Consider the following 15546-nt stretch of genomic DNA (forward strand, 5'->3'; position numbering starts at 1 on the left):
TAGAGGGTTCTGATTAGAGAGGAATAAGATTTCTTCTGTAGAGGGTTCTGAGTAGAGAGAAATAAGATTTCCTCTGTAGGGGGTTCTGAGTAGAGAGAAATAAGATTTCCTCTGTAGAGGGTTCTGATTAGAGAGGAATAACATTTGCTCTACATGTAGAGGGTTCTATTTAAATAGTAGTGACGTACATTCCCGTGGAATATTAACGGTGTGCATTGGAAGATCAGATCTCTCGCGGAATATATCGTTATATGTTTCCCTTTTGATACCAGATAGCGTTTTGGCACTCAAGAGTCTCCATCGGGATGGGGGAAATATTGTTTCGTCTGTTTGTGTTGTACCGTGCTACGATCGTATAACTGCGAGGCTGACAGAGATGCGGAATCTTTATTTCGTGTAGGCAGAAGGATTTATACATGTGTACACAAATTGACGCGTGTTTGGATATTGTTGGCAAAGTGCGAGTGTGCGTTCAGAACAGAGCTATTTCGTTCTAGTGTGTTCTTCTAAAGTTGTTGTAAATTGACGAGCTAACACTTCTCTACCAAATTCAGCGCCACCTGGTTTCCGTACAGTGGTGTGATGTAGCAACCTGTTTATACATCTCTTACGTCATTGAAAACTTCACATAATTTCGCTTGCAAGGTTGAATTGTACGCGCGTGCAATTGTTCGATAATTACACGCACTTGATCTCGATCTTCCAGCAAAAAATGCAAACATTAATTGTCTTATCGGAGACATTCTGAACTCCGTTTTCATAGTTCACCAACAGAGGTACACACATTTGGAAGCGATTTACCGTCTACACACATCAGAGCAGGTTTCTGACAAATCTATTTCGTTTTCTCGTTATTCGTTCTCAAAGTTCTGTTGTGACGTAAGCGAGCTCTGATTGGATTTACGAGGACTTTGTGTAAAGAACGGATGTCTGTTTGAGAAGCAATAATACTCGGGAGTGTTTATTGGGAATGGTAAGGGTTTATCATCACTCATTATACTGTCGATGTAGGCTATTTACACACAGGGTACTCAATCCCGTTTGACCTTCATGCCAAGCGGAATCGTACACACATAGAAAAATACGAAACGAATCAGCGAACAAGGACACGCGCAGGAGAGGCTATCAGACATGGAGTAGAGGAAAGTGCTGCCAATATAGCAGACGACAGTTTCGGGCCATGTAAACCCGTCCCCACGGGCCGTGTTGTTTCATAATCCGAAGGACATTTGTAAAATGTCCGATTTGGAAGAGGACGGCAGCAGTCGTTACGACAATATAGATTTAGACAGCATTCTCAGTAGAGTGGAAAGGCGGGGGCCTCTTATGTTCACGAAGAAAAGATGTCTGTATAGAGGTAAGTAATGATATAGACAAACTCAAAGGGAAAGGACTGGCAAAATGGTAATTAGATTCTGTAGTGATAAATCCATGTCATTCTGATAGTTTCATTGTAACATATACAAGTCTTTATATTTTGAAACTCAACGACTTATTATTCAAATACACATGGATACAACACATTTTCAGGTACACAAATTTATTACAGCTTGCTAACATAATGACTTTTTATAAAACTTGATCGCTTTATAGACACAAATAGAATAGAGAATACCCCTTCCGTACAGGTGTTTGTTCTAACGTAAATACTGCATGGTTATAAATACCTGTATGTACTTGGGATGGGGTGGGGTGGGGGTGCGGGTGGGGGTATACGTGATTGAGATACAAGAGAGAACGAGCTATGCAGTTACATGAGTTGTCATATGTACAGTTTGAGTTGTCATATGTACAGTTTGAGTTGTCATATGTACAGTTACATGAGTTGTCATATGTACAGTTACACGAGATGTCATATGTACAGTTTTAGTTGTCATATGTACAGTTACATGAGTTGTCATATGTACAGTTTGAGTTGTCATATGTACAGTTACATGAGTTGTCATATGTACAGTTTGAGTTGTCATATGTACAGTTTGAGTTGTCATATGTACAGTTTGAGTTGTCATATGTACAGTTACATGAGATGTCATATGTACAGTTACTTGAGTTGTCATACGTACAGTTACTTGAGTTGTCATATGTACAGTTACATGAGTTGTCATATGTACAGTTTGAGTTGTCATATGTACAGTTACTTGAGTTGTCATATGTACAGTTACATGATATGTCATATGTACAGTTTTAGTTGTCATGTGTACAGTTTTAGTTGTCATATGTACAGTTACATGATATGTCATATGTACAGTTTTAGTTGTCATGTGTACATTTTTAGTTGTCATATGTACAGTTACACGAGATGTCATATGTACAGTTTGAGTTGTCATATGTACAGTTACTTGAGTTGTCATATGTACAGTTACATGAGTTGTCATAGGTAAAGTTACATGAGTTTTCATAGGTAAAGTTACATGAGTTGTCATAGGTAAAGTTACATGAGATGTCATATGTACAGTTTGAGTTGTCATATGTACAGTTACATGATATGTCATATGTACAGTTTGAGTTTTCATATGTACAGTTTGAGTTGTCATATGTACATTTACATGAGTTGTCATATTCTACAGTTTGAGTTGTCATATGTACATACACTGTACATGAGCTGACATGAGCTGTCATATATGTAGTTACATAAGTTGTGATATGTTTATCAAGCCGAGAAAGAAATATGTTTTTGCAGTTTAAAAAGAAGCGAGTAATATAGGTATTTGTATTAATTTCATTGGCTAGAGTTTTGTAAACTGGCGCTCGGTAGTATTCAAGTGGAAACATGCTGAATATGTAAAATCACCCACAACGGTTTGTGAAACGCGACGAACCCGAACAGGAACTCAATTTCTCCTCAACTTGATATGATTTAAAAGAGGGTAATGTGATAATACGAACCGTGTGATGAGGTGGCGTACTGTTTAGTGTGAGTACGGCTATACAGATGTATACTATACGCAACACACTCGGGTGCATGTAGACCGTGCAGTCTCGGGGTCAGAGGTCAAGTCGTACCAATCATGTTATTTATACAATGTATATACTGCTGATTTCAGAATCTTTGTACACAAGTAAACCACTTCTTTTTTTATTCAATTTTTTTTTGTAGACAAATCAACCACTTCTCTTTTGACTCCGTGATTTGTAGTCAAATTAATCACTTCTTTTTTGAGAGCATGCTTTTGTAGACAAATAAACCACTTCTCTTTGATTACATATTTTGAAGACACATTCATTATATATCGTTAATGTTTGGGTTTAGCGCCTCGCGATCGATATGGATGTTTTGGTAATCATTTGATTGGCTCTGTTCCTATGGACGACATACATTTACGTTGTCAGAAAATGACATTCCCTTCTTGATTTTTTATCATAAGCTAAAATTGATTTTTGTATATCCTCATAGCATTTCGAAAGTTTCATTTTTTTTCCTATAAAACAAAATTCACATTAATATAAGTATGTCGTATGAATTTATTTCTGTAGTTGATAGTTTTGTCTTTTGATTAAATCATCAAAGATTTCCAGACATCCTCCTACATGCCCATGTATTACGATCCGACTACCGATATTGATAGATCTAAGTATCGCGTACTAAAGGCAGGTGCTGTGGTAGCTCGACCCGAAACGGAACAGGAGCTGTCAGGAAGACACGATGCATTAAGATTGCATTGCTTATGTTTAGATAATAGTACACAGATGCCTCGATATCGACGTATGGTACCATTAAGGTAACCGTTTCTGTAAATGTAATTTCATGGATGGTAAATAGGATTTATATAGATATAGACGTTTGTCTGAGCTCAAGTCGGCTGCCCGGTTCTCTGAAATCCAGATCTATTCGTGGATCCAATTGGAAAATGAAGCATGATTGTGATTGTATTTTTTTAACACAAAAGAGCTAGATATATATTTATCACATAATTCGTCTGTTATTCAGTGAATTAACCCGTGTAATATTTTTGCGTATATGCCACTAAAGTAATATACACTCGACTGTTTTTTTATAAGCTGTGCCAGTTAGAAATCCATTGTGACGTCATGATATTGACAATGACGTAACGTCATGAATTGTGACTGGTGCAATAAAATGGCTGCCTCAGATTGATTTCACCACCACATTTTGACTGAACGATTATAGAATCTGTCAAAATGTAAGTTTTCTCGGTAATGTAACATTTGGTATTTTTACATTTTGTTTCATTTCTGTTTTCATATGAGATTAAAGAGAGCAAAAAATTAACACTTCAAAATGAGTTTCATAAAATCTCATATTATACGAAAACAAATATATGATCATTCATATAATGTATAAGATTTAGACAAATCACCGATATAATCTTGAGCATTGAACTGTTACTTTATGCTGGTTTGACAAATAAATATAATATATATCTGTCGCCAAAAATGGATTCATATCGACTGTAGGCTAGCATGTTGTAACAGTTTAATTCTTAGATTACGTCCATATAGCCTTTTTAATTACTGAAGCATAAAGAAGATTGAATTTCCCACTGGAACCCAAGAACAGCCTATTGTTTTCTAAAGAATTGAAAATAGTCCTCGTGTCAGCTTAAAACAAAATGCTCATAAAAAAGTTTTTTCACAAATTTAGCTTTATAATAAGTTTCACATATGCCGAATATTACGAATCTTAAGTATCTTACCCAAGGGTTGAAATTCCCCATATCCCACTCCAAAGGGGTTGAAGGATTTTTTTCTTTTCATTGTTTATCCTATCAATGCAAGGAACTGTTGACATGACGTGATTAAATTGTCGACTTGACGTCATTATATTGTCGCCGTGACGTCATGGTATTGTTGAGGTGACGCCATATAATTGTTGCAAAGAGCATACGGGTAATTTGTCACACGTCACACGTCGATGCACATTGCATAAACCATTGAGGATGGCGCGTTGGACAGCTTTCATAAATCAATTTGATATTTTTTTTTAAGTATATGAGAAAAATACTATATGGGTGTGTACCGTGGTCAGCGATATGTCAACCTTCGTGTAAGAGTTTGGCTGGCAAGCACGAGGGTTAACGCTCAAAGTTTGACTGGTAAGCAAGGGGCTTTAAAAATTACTCAAGCACATCCTGCATGTCCCATGAGCCCTACACATGTGAGTGCGTGTGTAATTGTCCTTATAAATAACACGTATACATATAAAAACTGAAAGTATCAATTCGCTACCGCACAAACAATGCTTAACTTGGAGAACGTAAATAAATATATTAATGATTTTTAAGTCTACGGTATCTTATAACTGATATCTATTTATAACTGACATTTACCAATTTCTAAAGAATTTATATTTATTTATAACTGATATATCTATATATAACTTACATACCTATTTATAACTGACATACCTATTTATAATTGACATATCTATATATAACTGACATACCTATTCATAACTGACATACCTATTTATAACTGACATACCTATTTATAACTGACATACCTATGTTTAACTCACATACCTATTTATACCTGACATACCTATTTATAACTCACATACCTATTTATAATTGACATATCTATCTATAATTGACATACCTATCTATAACTGACATACCTATTTATAGCTGACATACCTATGTATAACTGACATATCTATATATAACTGACATACCTATTTATAATTAACATATCTATCCATAAATGTTGTGCATGAAATATGCTGATAAGTCCGATTAAGTTTGAGAGAACAGCCATTACGTCACACTGTAACACCTGTCAATCATTTTTTGTATAGCTAAACTTCTGTACCCATTTGAACCTACATTTGGTCTGTTTTACCTAGAGTTGGCATATCGAATTCAGCAGGTAAAGTTAAGGAATCTCACGTTTACGTTTCCACTAGAATTCCCATATATATCTAATCTGTGAAGATACCGCAGAAATCGGTTGGCTGTTTATCAGATTCATGAGCGTTGGAATGAAATCAATGCCACAGTTTAAAAATACACTTGCTCTGACAAATACTTACTTACAACCTGCTATGTAGATGATTAGATGATAAATATAAAACATAGTAATGGAGAGAATGAAAGGCGTACATGTAAATATCAAGATGGACACATCTAGCTACAGCCAAGTCTTAGCTTCTTGTTTCTTGTTTCTAACAAGCTTTTTAATTGGCTAAGAAAATATATGATCAGCCCATATCGAAAACAATGACGTCGTCGTTGTGTAACGTCGCTTTTGATTTGCTGAAACAGCGGCGTAATAATTTCTAAGAGAATGGAGTACTGTAAAAGTGGATATTTTCGCGCGTTGAAATTTTCGCTTAGGCAGCATCACGGACGACATGGTTTACTACCAGGAACTTGTGTCTTGGATATTAGTGTATTTAGTTTATTTGGTGGAAATATTCGCGTGTCAATATTTTCACGTGTTATTATGTTCGCGTGTGGATATTTTCGTGGAGATTTAAGGATCGCGAAATAAGCGAAAATATCCACGCCGCGAACATTTCCACTTTTACAGTACATCAATATACAATGTAATTGTCTCCATCTGCATAGCATCAAACAATTATTATTAAAGTTTAAAGCCTTAACTAAACAAAGCCAACATGTATAAATCGGATAACAATCCAAGAAACTGATTGTTTTTTCAGATATACAATGTAAGATCATTTTATTTGATTTATTGCCAATCAACAATGAACAGGGTTGGTCACAATTATTACAAGAAGCCAATCTACCTTGGTACTTCTTTTAGATGTTTTTTACAGTGTATGTCGACCAATCACTACTGATACCACCGAATACCGTCCAGTGTATGATCGCACGTGTTTGACCTGGTGCCTGGCACACGCATGTACAAGCTAATTGGTTTATGACGAGTTCTACTTGTGGTTATCATCGCCTCCCATGGGGTGCCCGTACTTTCGGTACATGGTACGTCTACAGCCCGCGCTTACCAGCACGTGTTCTACATATGGTAATAACTAGGTCATACATCTAACGCGTGCTTTACGTGATAATAATAGGCTATTTGTATTGTTCAACCACTGCCTTTGTTGTTTATTATGTACATGTATCTGTGTCCGTCCCTGTGGTCATCAGAACCCTCTAATAGTAGTATCTGTGTCCCGTCCCTGTGGTCATCAGAACCCTCCAATAGTAGTATCTGTGTCCGTCCCTGTGGTCATCAGAACCCCCCAATAATACTATCTGTGTCCCGTCCTGTGGTCATCAGAACCCTCCAATAGTAGTATCTGTGTCCGTCCCTGTGGTCATCAGAACCCTCCAATAGTAGTATCTGTGCCCGTCCCTGTGGTCATCAGAACCCTCCAATAGTAGTATCTGTGTCCGTCCCTGTGGTCATCAGAACCCTCCAATAGTAGTATCTGTGCCCGTCCCTGTGGTCATCAGAACCCTCCAATTGTAGTATCTGTGTCCCGTCCCTGTGGTCATCAGAACCCTCCAATAGTAGTATCGGTGTCAGTCCCTGTGGTCATCAGAACCCTCCAATAGTAGTATCTGTCTCCCGTCCCTCTGGTCATCAGAACCCTCCAATAGTAGTATCTGTGCCCGTCCCTGTGGTCATCAGAATCCCCCAATAGTAGTATCTGTGCCCGTCCCTGTGGTCATCAGAATCCCCCAATAGTAGTATCTGTGTCCGTCCCTGTGGTCATCAGAACCCTCCAATAGTAGTATCTATATCCCGTCCCTGTGGTCATCAGAACCCTCCAATAGTAGTATCTGTGTCCCGTCCCTGTGGTCATCAGAACCCTCCAATAGTAGTATCTGTCTCCCGTCCCTGTGGTCATCAGTACCCCCCAATAGTAGTATCTGTGTCCGTCCCTGTGGTCATCAGTACCCCCCAATAGTAGTATCTGTCTCCCGTCCCTGTGGTCATCAGAACCCCCCAATAGTAGTATCTGTGTCCTGTCCCTGTGGTCATCAGAACCGACCAATAGTAGTATCTGTCCCCCGTCCCTGTGGTCATCAGAACCCTCCAATAGTAGTATCTGTGTCCTGTCCCTGTGGTCATCAGAACCGACCAATAGTAGTATCTGTCTCCCGTCCCTGTGGTCATCAGAACCCTCCAATAGTAGTATCTGCCCCCGTCCCTGTGGTCATCAGAACCCTCCAATAGTAGTTTCTGTGCCCGTCCCTGTGGTCATCAGAAACCCCCAATAGTAGTATCTGTCCCCCGTCCCTGTGGTCATCAGAACCCCCCAATAGTATAGTATCTGTGTCCCGTCCCTGTGGTCACCAGAACCCTCCAATATTAGTATCTGTGCCCGTCCCTGTGGTCATCAGAACCCTCCAATAGTAGTATCTGTGTCCCGTCCCTGTGGTCATCAGAACCCTCCAATAGTAGTATCTATATCCCGTCCCTGTGGTCATCAGAAACCCCCAATAATAGTATTGTCTCCCGTCCCTGTGGTCATCAGAATCCCCCAATAGTCGTATTTGTGTCCCGTCCCTGTGGTCATCAGAACCCTCCAATAGTAGTATCTGTGTCCCGTCCCTGTGGTCATCAGAACCCTCCAATAGTAGTATCTGTGCCCGTCCCTGTGGTCATCAGAACCCCCCAATAGTAGTATCTGTGTCCGTCCCTGTGGTCATCAGAACCCTCCAATAGTAGTATCTGTGTCAGTCCCTGTGGTCATCAGAACCCTCCAATAGTAGTTTCTATATCCCGTCCCTGTGGTCATCAGAACCCTCCAATAGTAGTATCTGTGCCCCCGTCCCTGTGGTCATCAGAACCCTTCAATAGTAGAATCTGTGTCCGTCCCTGTGGTCATCAGATCCCTCCAATAGTAGTATATATGTCCCGTCCCCGTGGTCATCAGAACCCTCCAATAGTAGTATCTGTGTCCCGTCCCTGTGGTCATCAGAACCGACCAATAGTAGTATCTGTCCACGTCCCTGTGGTCATCAGAACCCTCCAATAGTAGTATCTGTGTCCGTCCCTGTGGTCATCAGAACCCTCCAATAGTAGTATCTGTGTCCCGTCCCTGTGGTCATCAGAACCCTCCAATAGTAGTATCTGTCCCCCGTCCCTGAGGTCATCAGAACCCTCCAATAGTAGTATCTGTGTCCCGTCCCTGTGGTCATCAGAACCCTCCAATAGTAGTATCTGTGTCCGTCCCTGTGGTCATCAGAACCCTCCAATAGTAGTATCTGTCCCCCGTCCCTGTGGTCATCAGAACCCTCCAATAGTAGTATCTGTGTCCCGTCCCTGTGGTCATCAGAACCCTCCAATAGTAGTATCTGTGTCCGTCCCTGTGGTCATCAGAACCCTCCAATAGTAGTATCTGTGTCCGTCCCTGTGGTCATCAGAACCCTCCAATAGTAATATCTGTGTCCGTCCCTGTGGTCATCAGAACCCTCCAATAGTAGTATCTGTGTCCCGTCCCTGTGGTCATCAGAACCCTCCAATAGTAGTATCTGTGTCCGTCCCTGTGGTCATCAGAACCCTCCAATAGTAGTATCTGTCCCCCGTCCCTGTGGTCATCAGAACCCTCCAATAGTAGTATCTGTGTCCCGTCCCTGTGGTCATCAGAACCCTCCAATAGTAGTATCTGTGTCCGTCCCTGTGGTCATCAGAACCCTCCAATAGTAGTATCTGTGTCCGTCCCTGTGGTCATCAGAACCCTCCAATAGTAATATCTGTGTCCGTCCCTGTGGTCATCAGAACCCTCCAATAGTAGTATCTGTGTCCCGTCCCTGTGGTCATCAGAACCCTCCAATAGTACTATCTATCCCCCGTCCCTGTGGTCATCAGAATCCTCCAATAGTAGTATCTGTGTCCCGTCCCTGTGGTCATCAGAATCCTCCAATAGTAGTATCTGTCCCCCGTCCCTGTGGTCATCAGAACCCTCCAATAGTAGTATATGTGTCCCGTCCCTGTGGTCATCAGAACCCTCCAATAGTAGTATCTGTGTCCCGTCCCTGTGGTCATCAGAACCCTCCAATAGTAGTATCTGTGTCCCGTCCCTGTGGTCATCAGAACCCTCCAATAGTAGTATCTCTGTCCCGTCCCTGTGGTCATCAGAACCCTCCAATAGTAGTATCTGTGTCCCGTCCCTGTGGTCATCAGAACCCTCCAATAGTAGTATCTCTGTCCCGTCCCTGTGGTCATCAGAACCCTCCAATAGTAGTATCTGTGCCCCGTCCCTGTGGTCATCAGAACCCTCCAATAGTAGTATCTGTGTCTGTCTCTGTGGTCATCAGAGCCCTCCAATAGTAAATGTAGTATCTGTGTCCGTCCCTGTGGTCATCAGAACCTTCCAATAGTAGTATCTGTGTCCGTCCCTGTGGTCATCAGAACCCTCCAATAGTAGTATCTGTGTCCGTCCCTGTGGTCATCAGAACCCTCCAATAGTAGTATCTGTGTCCCGTCCCTGTGGTCATCAGAACCCTCCAATAGTAGTATCTGTCCCCCGTCCCTGTGGTCATCAGAACCGACCAATAGTAGTATCTGTCCCCCGTCCCTGTGGTCGAGTATCTGAATCTCTTATGTCGTTGTTTGATATGACCCTGGCTGTTCACGGGGCGATAAACCCTACAAACATGTACGTTATTATGAAAGTCTGATCGTCCTTGGCCAGTATCTTTTGGATAGATTCTGATGGTACAATGTACATTAATTAAAAGCATTGTTTTGGATACAATGGATACACCAACCTTGATATTAGTATTGTTTCTTGAGGATAGATTACCCAAAATCATAACATTCAATATATATTTAAAACGAGTTAATATATGAATTCCCTGTAGCCATCCAGACACATGCACAGAACATGTTTGGAAAACATGTCGTTTGATAAGCCGTACATGTAACAGCTGACAGAAATGGTTTCCCGTACGTACTGCTATTTAGACAACGACCTGTAAATCAGCTGCTGTATCTGAAATCAGCTGCTGTATCTGAAATAACAACAGTGGAAGTAAGTACACCTCTGGCAAGAGACAGCTATAAAATTGAAAGAACAGTTGAAGTACACCTAGAGCAAGAGGCAGGCGGAGCACAGTGTCCTTGGGGGATGGCTTGAAGAGGGAGAAGTGGGGGTACGTAGAGAAAACTTTGTAGATGGAGATTCCACTCATTTTAACTTGCTGTAAGAGTTTTGGTATGTATCCCATGATAATTATTTTGCTTTGGGCTGCCGTAGTTTGGGATGCCACCGTGCCACCGCTGACAACATCTGTTAGGTCGTTTCCTGTTTGTATGTGTTACCTTTCTGACGTTAAATACCTACATATATGCTTCGTTTCAAGGTGATGTTACAGAGAAGAAATTATATATACCAGTCTTGAGCTTTCACGTTACACGTACGTGTATACGAACGTGCCAAATCCATGCGCGTGTGGCTCCAGAATGTCCGCGCCGGATATCTTTTGTATATAATTTACATATACTCGTGGCAAGTTTGAAATTTTAGGAGTGATTGGGTGTTGATGAACGACCTTTGAATTTTGAGGTCGTAAGGATATGTTATACGGCTGTTTTGATGAGTTTTGAGTTGGATGACCCTTGAAGTTTAATATCATGAACACATTACTGGTGTTTAGGTGGGGTGAATGACCGCGCATGTTTCAAATGTATGGTGTAATACAATAATGCATGTCTTTATAGTGATAGAGGGAAACCGCTCCCTAGACAGAGGAAATTGTTAGCACTGTCTACACAGAGGGGATGGTTAGCACTGTCTACACAGAGGAAATTGTTAGCACTGTCTACACAGAGGGGATGGTTAGCACTGTCTACACAGAGGGGATGGTTAGCGCTCCCTACACAGAGGGGATGGTTAGCGCTGTCTACACAGAGGGGATGGTTAGCACTGTCTACACAGAGGGGATGGTTAGCACTGTCTACACAGAGGGGATGGTTAGCACTGTCTACACAGAGAGGGTGGTTAGCACTGTCTGCACAGAGGGGATGGTTAGCACTGTCTACACAGAGGGGATGGTTAGCACTGTCTACACTGAGGGGATGGTTAGCACTGTCTACACAGAGGGGATGGTTAGCACTGTCTACACAGAGGGGATGGTTAGCACTGTTTACACAGAGGGGATGGTTAGCACTGTCTACACAGAGGGGATGGTTAGCACTGTCTACACAGAGGGGATGGTTAGCACTGTCTACACAGAGGGGATGGTTAGCACTGTCTACACAGAGGGGATGGTTAGTACTGTCTACACAGACAGGATGGTTAGCTCTCCCTACACAGAGGGGATGGTTAGCACTGTCTACACAGAGGGGATGGTTAGCACTGCCTACACAGAGGGGATGGTTAGCACTGTCTACACTGAGGGGATGGTTAGCACTGCCTACACAGAGGGGATGGTTAGCACTGTCTACACAGAGGGGATGGTTAACACTGTCTACAGAGGGGATGGTTAGCACTGTCTACACAGAGGGGATGGTTAGCACTGTCTACACAGAGGGGATGGTTAGCACTGTCTACAGAGGGATGGTTAGCACTGTCTACACAGAGGAGATGGTTAGCTCTCCCTACACAGAGGAGATGGTTAGCACTGCCTACACAGAGGGGATGGTTAGCACTGTCTACACAAAGGGATGGTTAGCACTGTCTACACAGAGGGGATGGTTAGCACTCTCTACAGAGGGATGGTTAGCACTGTCTACACAGAGGGGATGATTAGCGCTCCCTACACTGAGGGGATGGTTAGCACTGTCTACACAGAGGGGATGGTTAGCACTGTCTACACAGAGGGATGATTAGCACTGTCTACAGAGGGGATGGTTAGCACTGTCTACACAGAGGGGATGGTTAGCACTGTCTACACTGAGGGGATGGTTAGCACTGTCTACAGAGGGATGGTTAGCACTGTCTACACAGAGGGGATGGTTAGCACTGTCTACACAGAGGGGATGGTTAGCACTGTCTACACAGAGGGGATGGTTAGCACTGTCTACACAGAGGGAACGGTTAGCACTGTCTACACAGAGGAGATGGTTAGCACTGTCTACAGAGGGATGGTTAGCTCTCCCTACACAGAGGGGATGGTTAGCACTGCCTACACAGAGGGGATGGTTAGCACTGTCTACACAGAGGGATGATTAGCACTGTCTACAGAGGGGATGGTTAGCACTGTCTACACAGAGGAGATGGTTAGCACTGTCTACAGAGGGATGGTTAGCTCTCCCTACACAGAGGGGATGGTTAGCACTGTCTACACAGAGGGGATGGTTAGCACTGTCTACACAGAGGGATGATTAGCACTGTCTTCAGAGGGGATGGTTAGCACTGTCTACACAGAGGGGATGGTTAGCACTGTCTACACAGAGGGGATGGTTAGCACTGTCTACAGAGGGATGGTTAGCACTGTCTACACAGAGGGGATGGTTAGCACTGTCTACACAGAGGGGATGGTTAGCTCTCCCTACACAGAGGGGATGGTTAGCACTGTCTACACTGAGGGGATGGTTAGCACTGTCTACACTGAGGGGATGGTTAGCTCTCCCTACACAGAGGGGATGGTTAGCGCTCCCTACACTGAGGGGACGGTTAGCGCTCCCTACATAGAGGGGATGGTTAGAGCTCCCTACACTGAGGGGATGGTTAGCTCTCCCTACACAGAGGGATGATTCAGATGGTTCATGTGTAAGAAAGTGTGCAAGCCTTTAACGACTCAAGGGACGCAGTGAAGGAACGGTTTATGAAAGCGAAATCGGAGCTGTTTAGTGACGATACTATGAATAAAGTATAGTTGGAGCTCGAATGAATAATATGGTTATAATTCACCCTATATATCTGAACGTTTGACATGTGAACATACACATCTACCATCTTCCAACAATATAGGAAGTTAGAGGTCCAATAACAGTATAGTAACTACATGGTTATATATCCCTATTATGTATAACATTTCCGGCGTGAGAGATTAACTTCCGGTTCTTCAACGGAACCATGACATTAAAGTTACCATAAATCTGTCAAAACACTTTAGTTGCCACATATACGATTTCTATTCATAAATTCAAACTGCATTTGCAAATATTTCTAAGAACACAATGCCTGTTTTCTGTTTTGATGTAATAGTACAGTTATAAAAAATAGTGCTTCACTGATATTTAATTATAAATAACCTGAAATTTCTCGTATAAGTTGTACTTATGGTAATACAATGTAAATCTACATGTACATTGTCGATACGATATCGAGCCTCTCTTACACAAGATGTTGGTATATGATACACGTTCCTCATTCAACATAGAACATGCCAAGTCAATATCGAATAATCATTATTTGTGGAAGTACATATACAGTAGTATTCTAATGATTTTGGAGTCTCCCCCTTGATAGTTATATCCTCTCCCCTTTTATGTATGTGATGATGAAGAGTGTACTTGAACGTTAAGACAGTATATTATAATTAAGGTTTACACAGGAAATGTACACTAACCACCCAGGGCTATAATTGTAAACAATAAAACAATAGCTCTCTCACAGAAAAGAATAAATATCAATAAACGTCACGCTTTGCTGTCCCACGGGAACATAATGTCAATAACTGCAGGGCAATATGTCGAGTTGGATTTTCTTGTATCGGTAATAGACCTATATTTATCGCTAACATTGTCGGGCTTTATTTTGTACCTAAGGCCGTATTAATTTTGCTAAACGTAACCTACAGTTGGTTATATCTAATACAAACATAAGGCTAGGCAGCGGGGCATTGATTCCAATATCTATTGATGACATTTATCATAGACTTGTAGTTGACACGTGGTTATAGGGCTGTTTTAACATATTCAGTTCCACCAAAATATATTGACGTTAATGAGAATGAAAGATATATTGCGATTGCCGTTAGTTTCTAGAGGCAATATCGCAATCGCCTTAAATCTGTACATGTATAATGTTCAAACAATTGTCTACAATAGAGTCTGTAAACTTGTGGTACTTAACTTGTACACATTAGCGTCTGTAAACTTGTGGTACTTAACTGGTACACATTAGTGTCTGTAAACTTGTGGTACTTAATCTGGTACATATTAGCGTCTGTAAACTTGTGGTACTTAACTGGTACACATTAGCGTCTGTAAACTTGTGGTACTTAACTGGTACACAATAGCGTCTGTAAACTTGTGGTACTTACCTGGTACACATTAGCGTCTGTAAACTTGTGGTACTTAACTGGTACACATTAGCGTCTGTAAACTTGTGGTACTTAACTGGTACACATTAGCGTCTGTAAACTTGTGGTACTTAACTGGTACACATTAGTGTCTGTAAACTTGTGGTACTTATCTGGTACATATTAGCGTCTGTAAACTTGTGGTACTTAACTGGTACACATTAGCGTCTGTAAACTTGTGGTACTTACCTGGTACACATTCTTCTGTGTAAACCAATTAGGTCGTACTTTGGTACTACCTGGTACAACGTTAGCGGTTCTGTAAAACTTTTGTTGTACTTAACTGGTACACATATAACCTTGTGGTACTACTGGTACATTAGCATGTCGCTGTCCTGTAAACTTGTGGTACTTAACTGGTACATATTAGTGTCTGTAAACTTGTGGTACTTAACTGGTACACATTAGCGTCTGT

The 15546-nt window shown here is 41.5% G+C and overlaps 1 protein-coding gene across 4 annotated transcripts in view; it reads left to right on the top strand.

Annotated features, from left to right (window-relative positions):
- The first annotated feature begins 272 nt into the window (after nt 1-272).
- The window catches only part of LOC117316731 (neural cell adhesion molecule 1-like), a 57661-nt gene continuing 42387 nt past the window's right edge, over nt 273-15546 (top strand). Inside the window, exon 1 of one of the 4 annotated variants that reach the window (XM_033871489.1) lies at nt 273-1357. In XM_033871489.1, the coding sequence (XP_033727380.1) occupies nt 1237-1357 (121 nt within the window). In that variant the 5' untranslated portion in view covers nt 273-1236. The remainder of the gene's footprint in view (nt 1358-15546) is intronic. The other 3 variants (XM_033871488.1, XM_033871487.1, XM_033871486.1) reach the window with 3 other exon arrangements.

Source organism: Pecten maximus, chromosome 18 (genome assembly GCF_902652985.1).
Source record: "Pecten maximus chromosome 18, xPecMax1.1, whole genome shotgun sequence".
Lineage (NCBI taxonomy): Eukaryota > Metazoa > Mollusca > Bivalvia > Pectinida > Pectinidae > Pecten > Pecten maximus.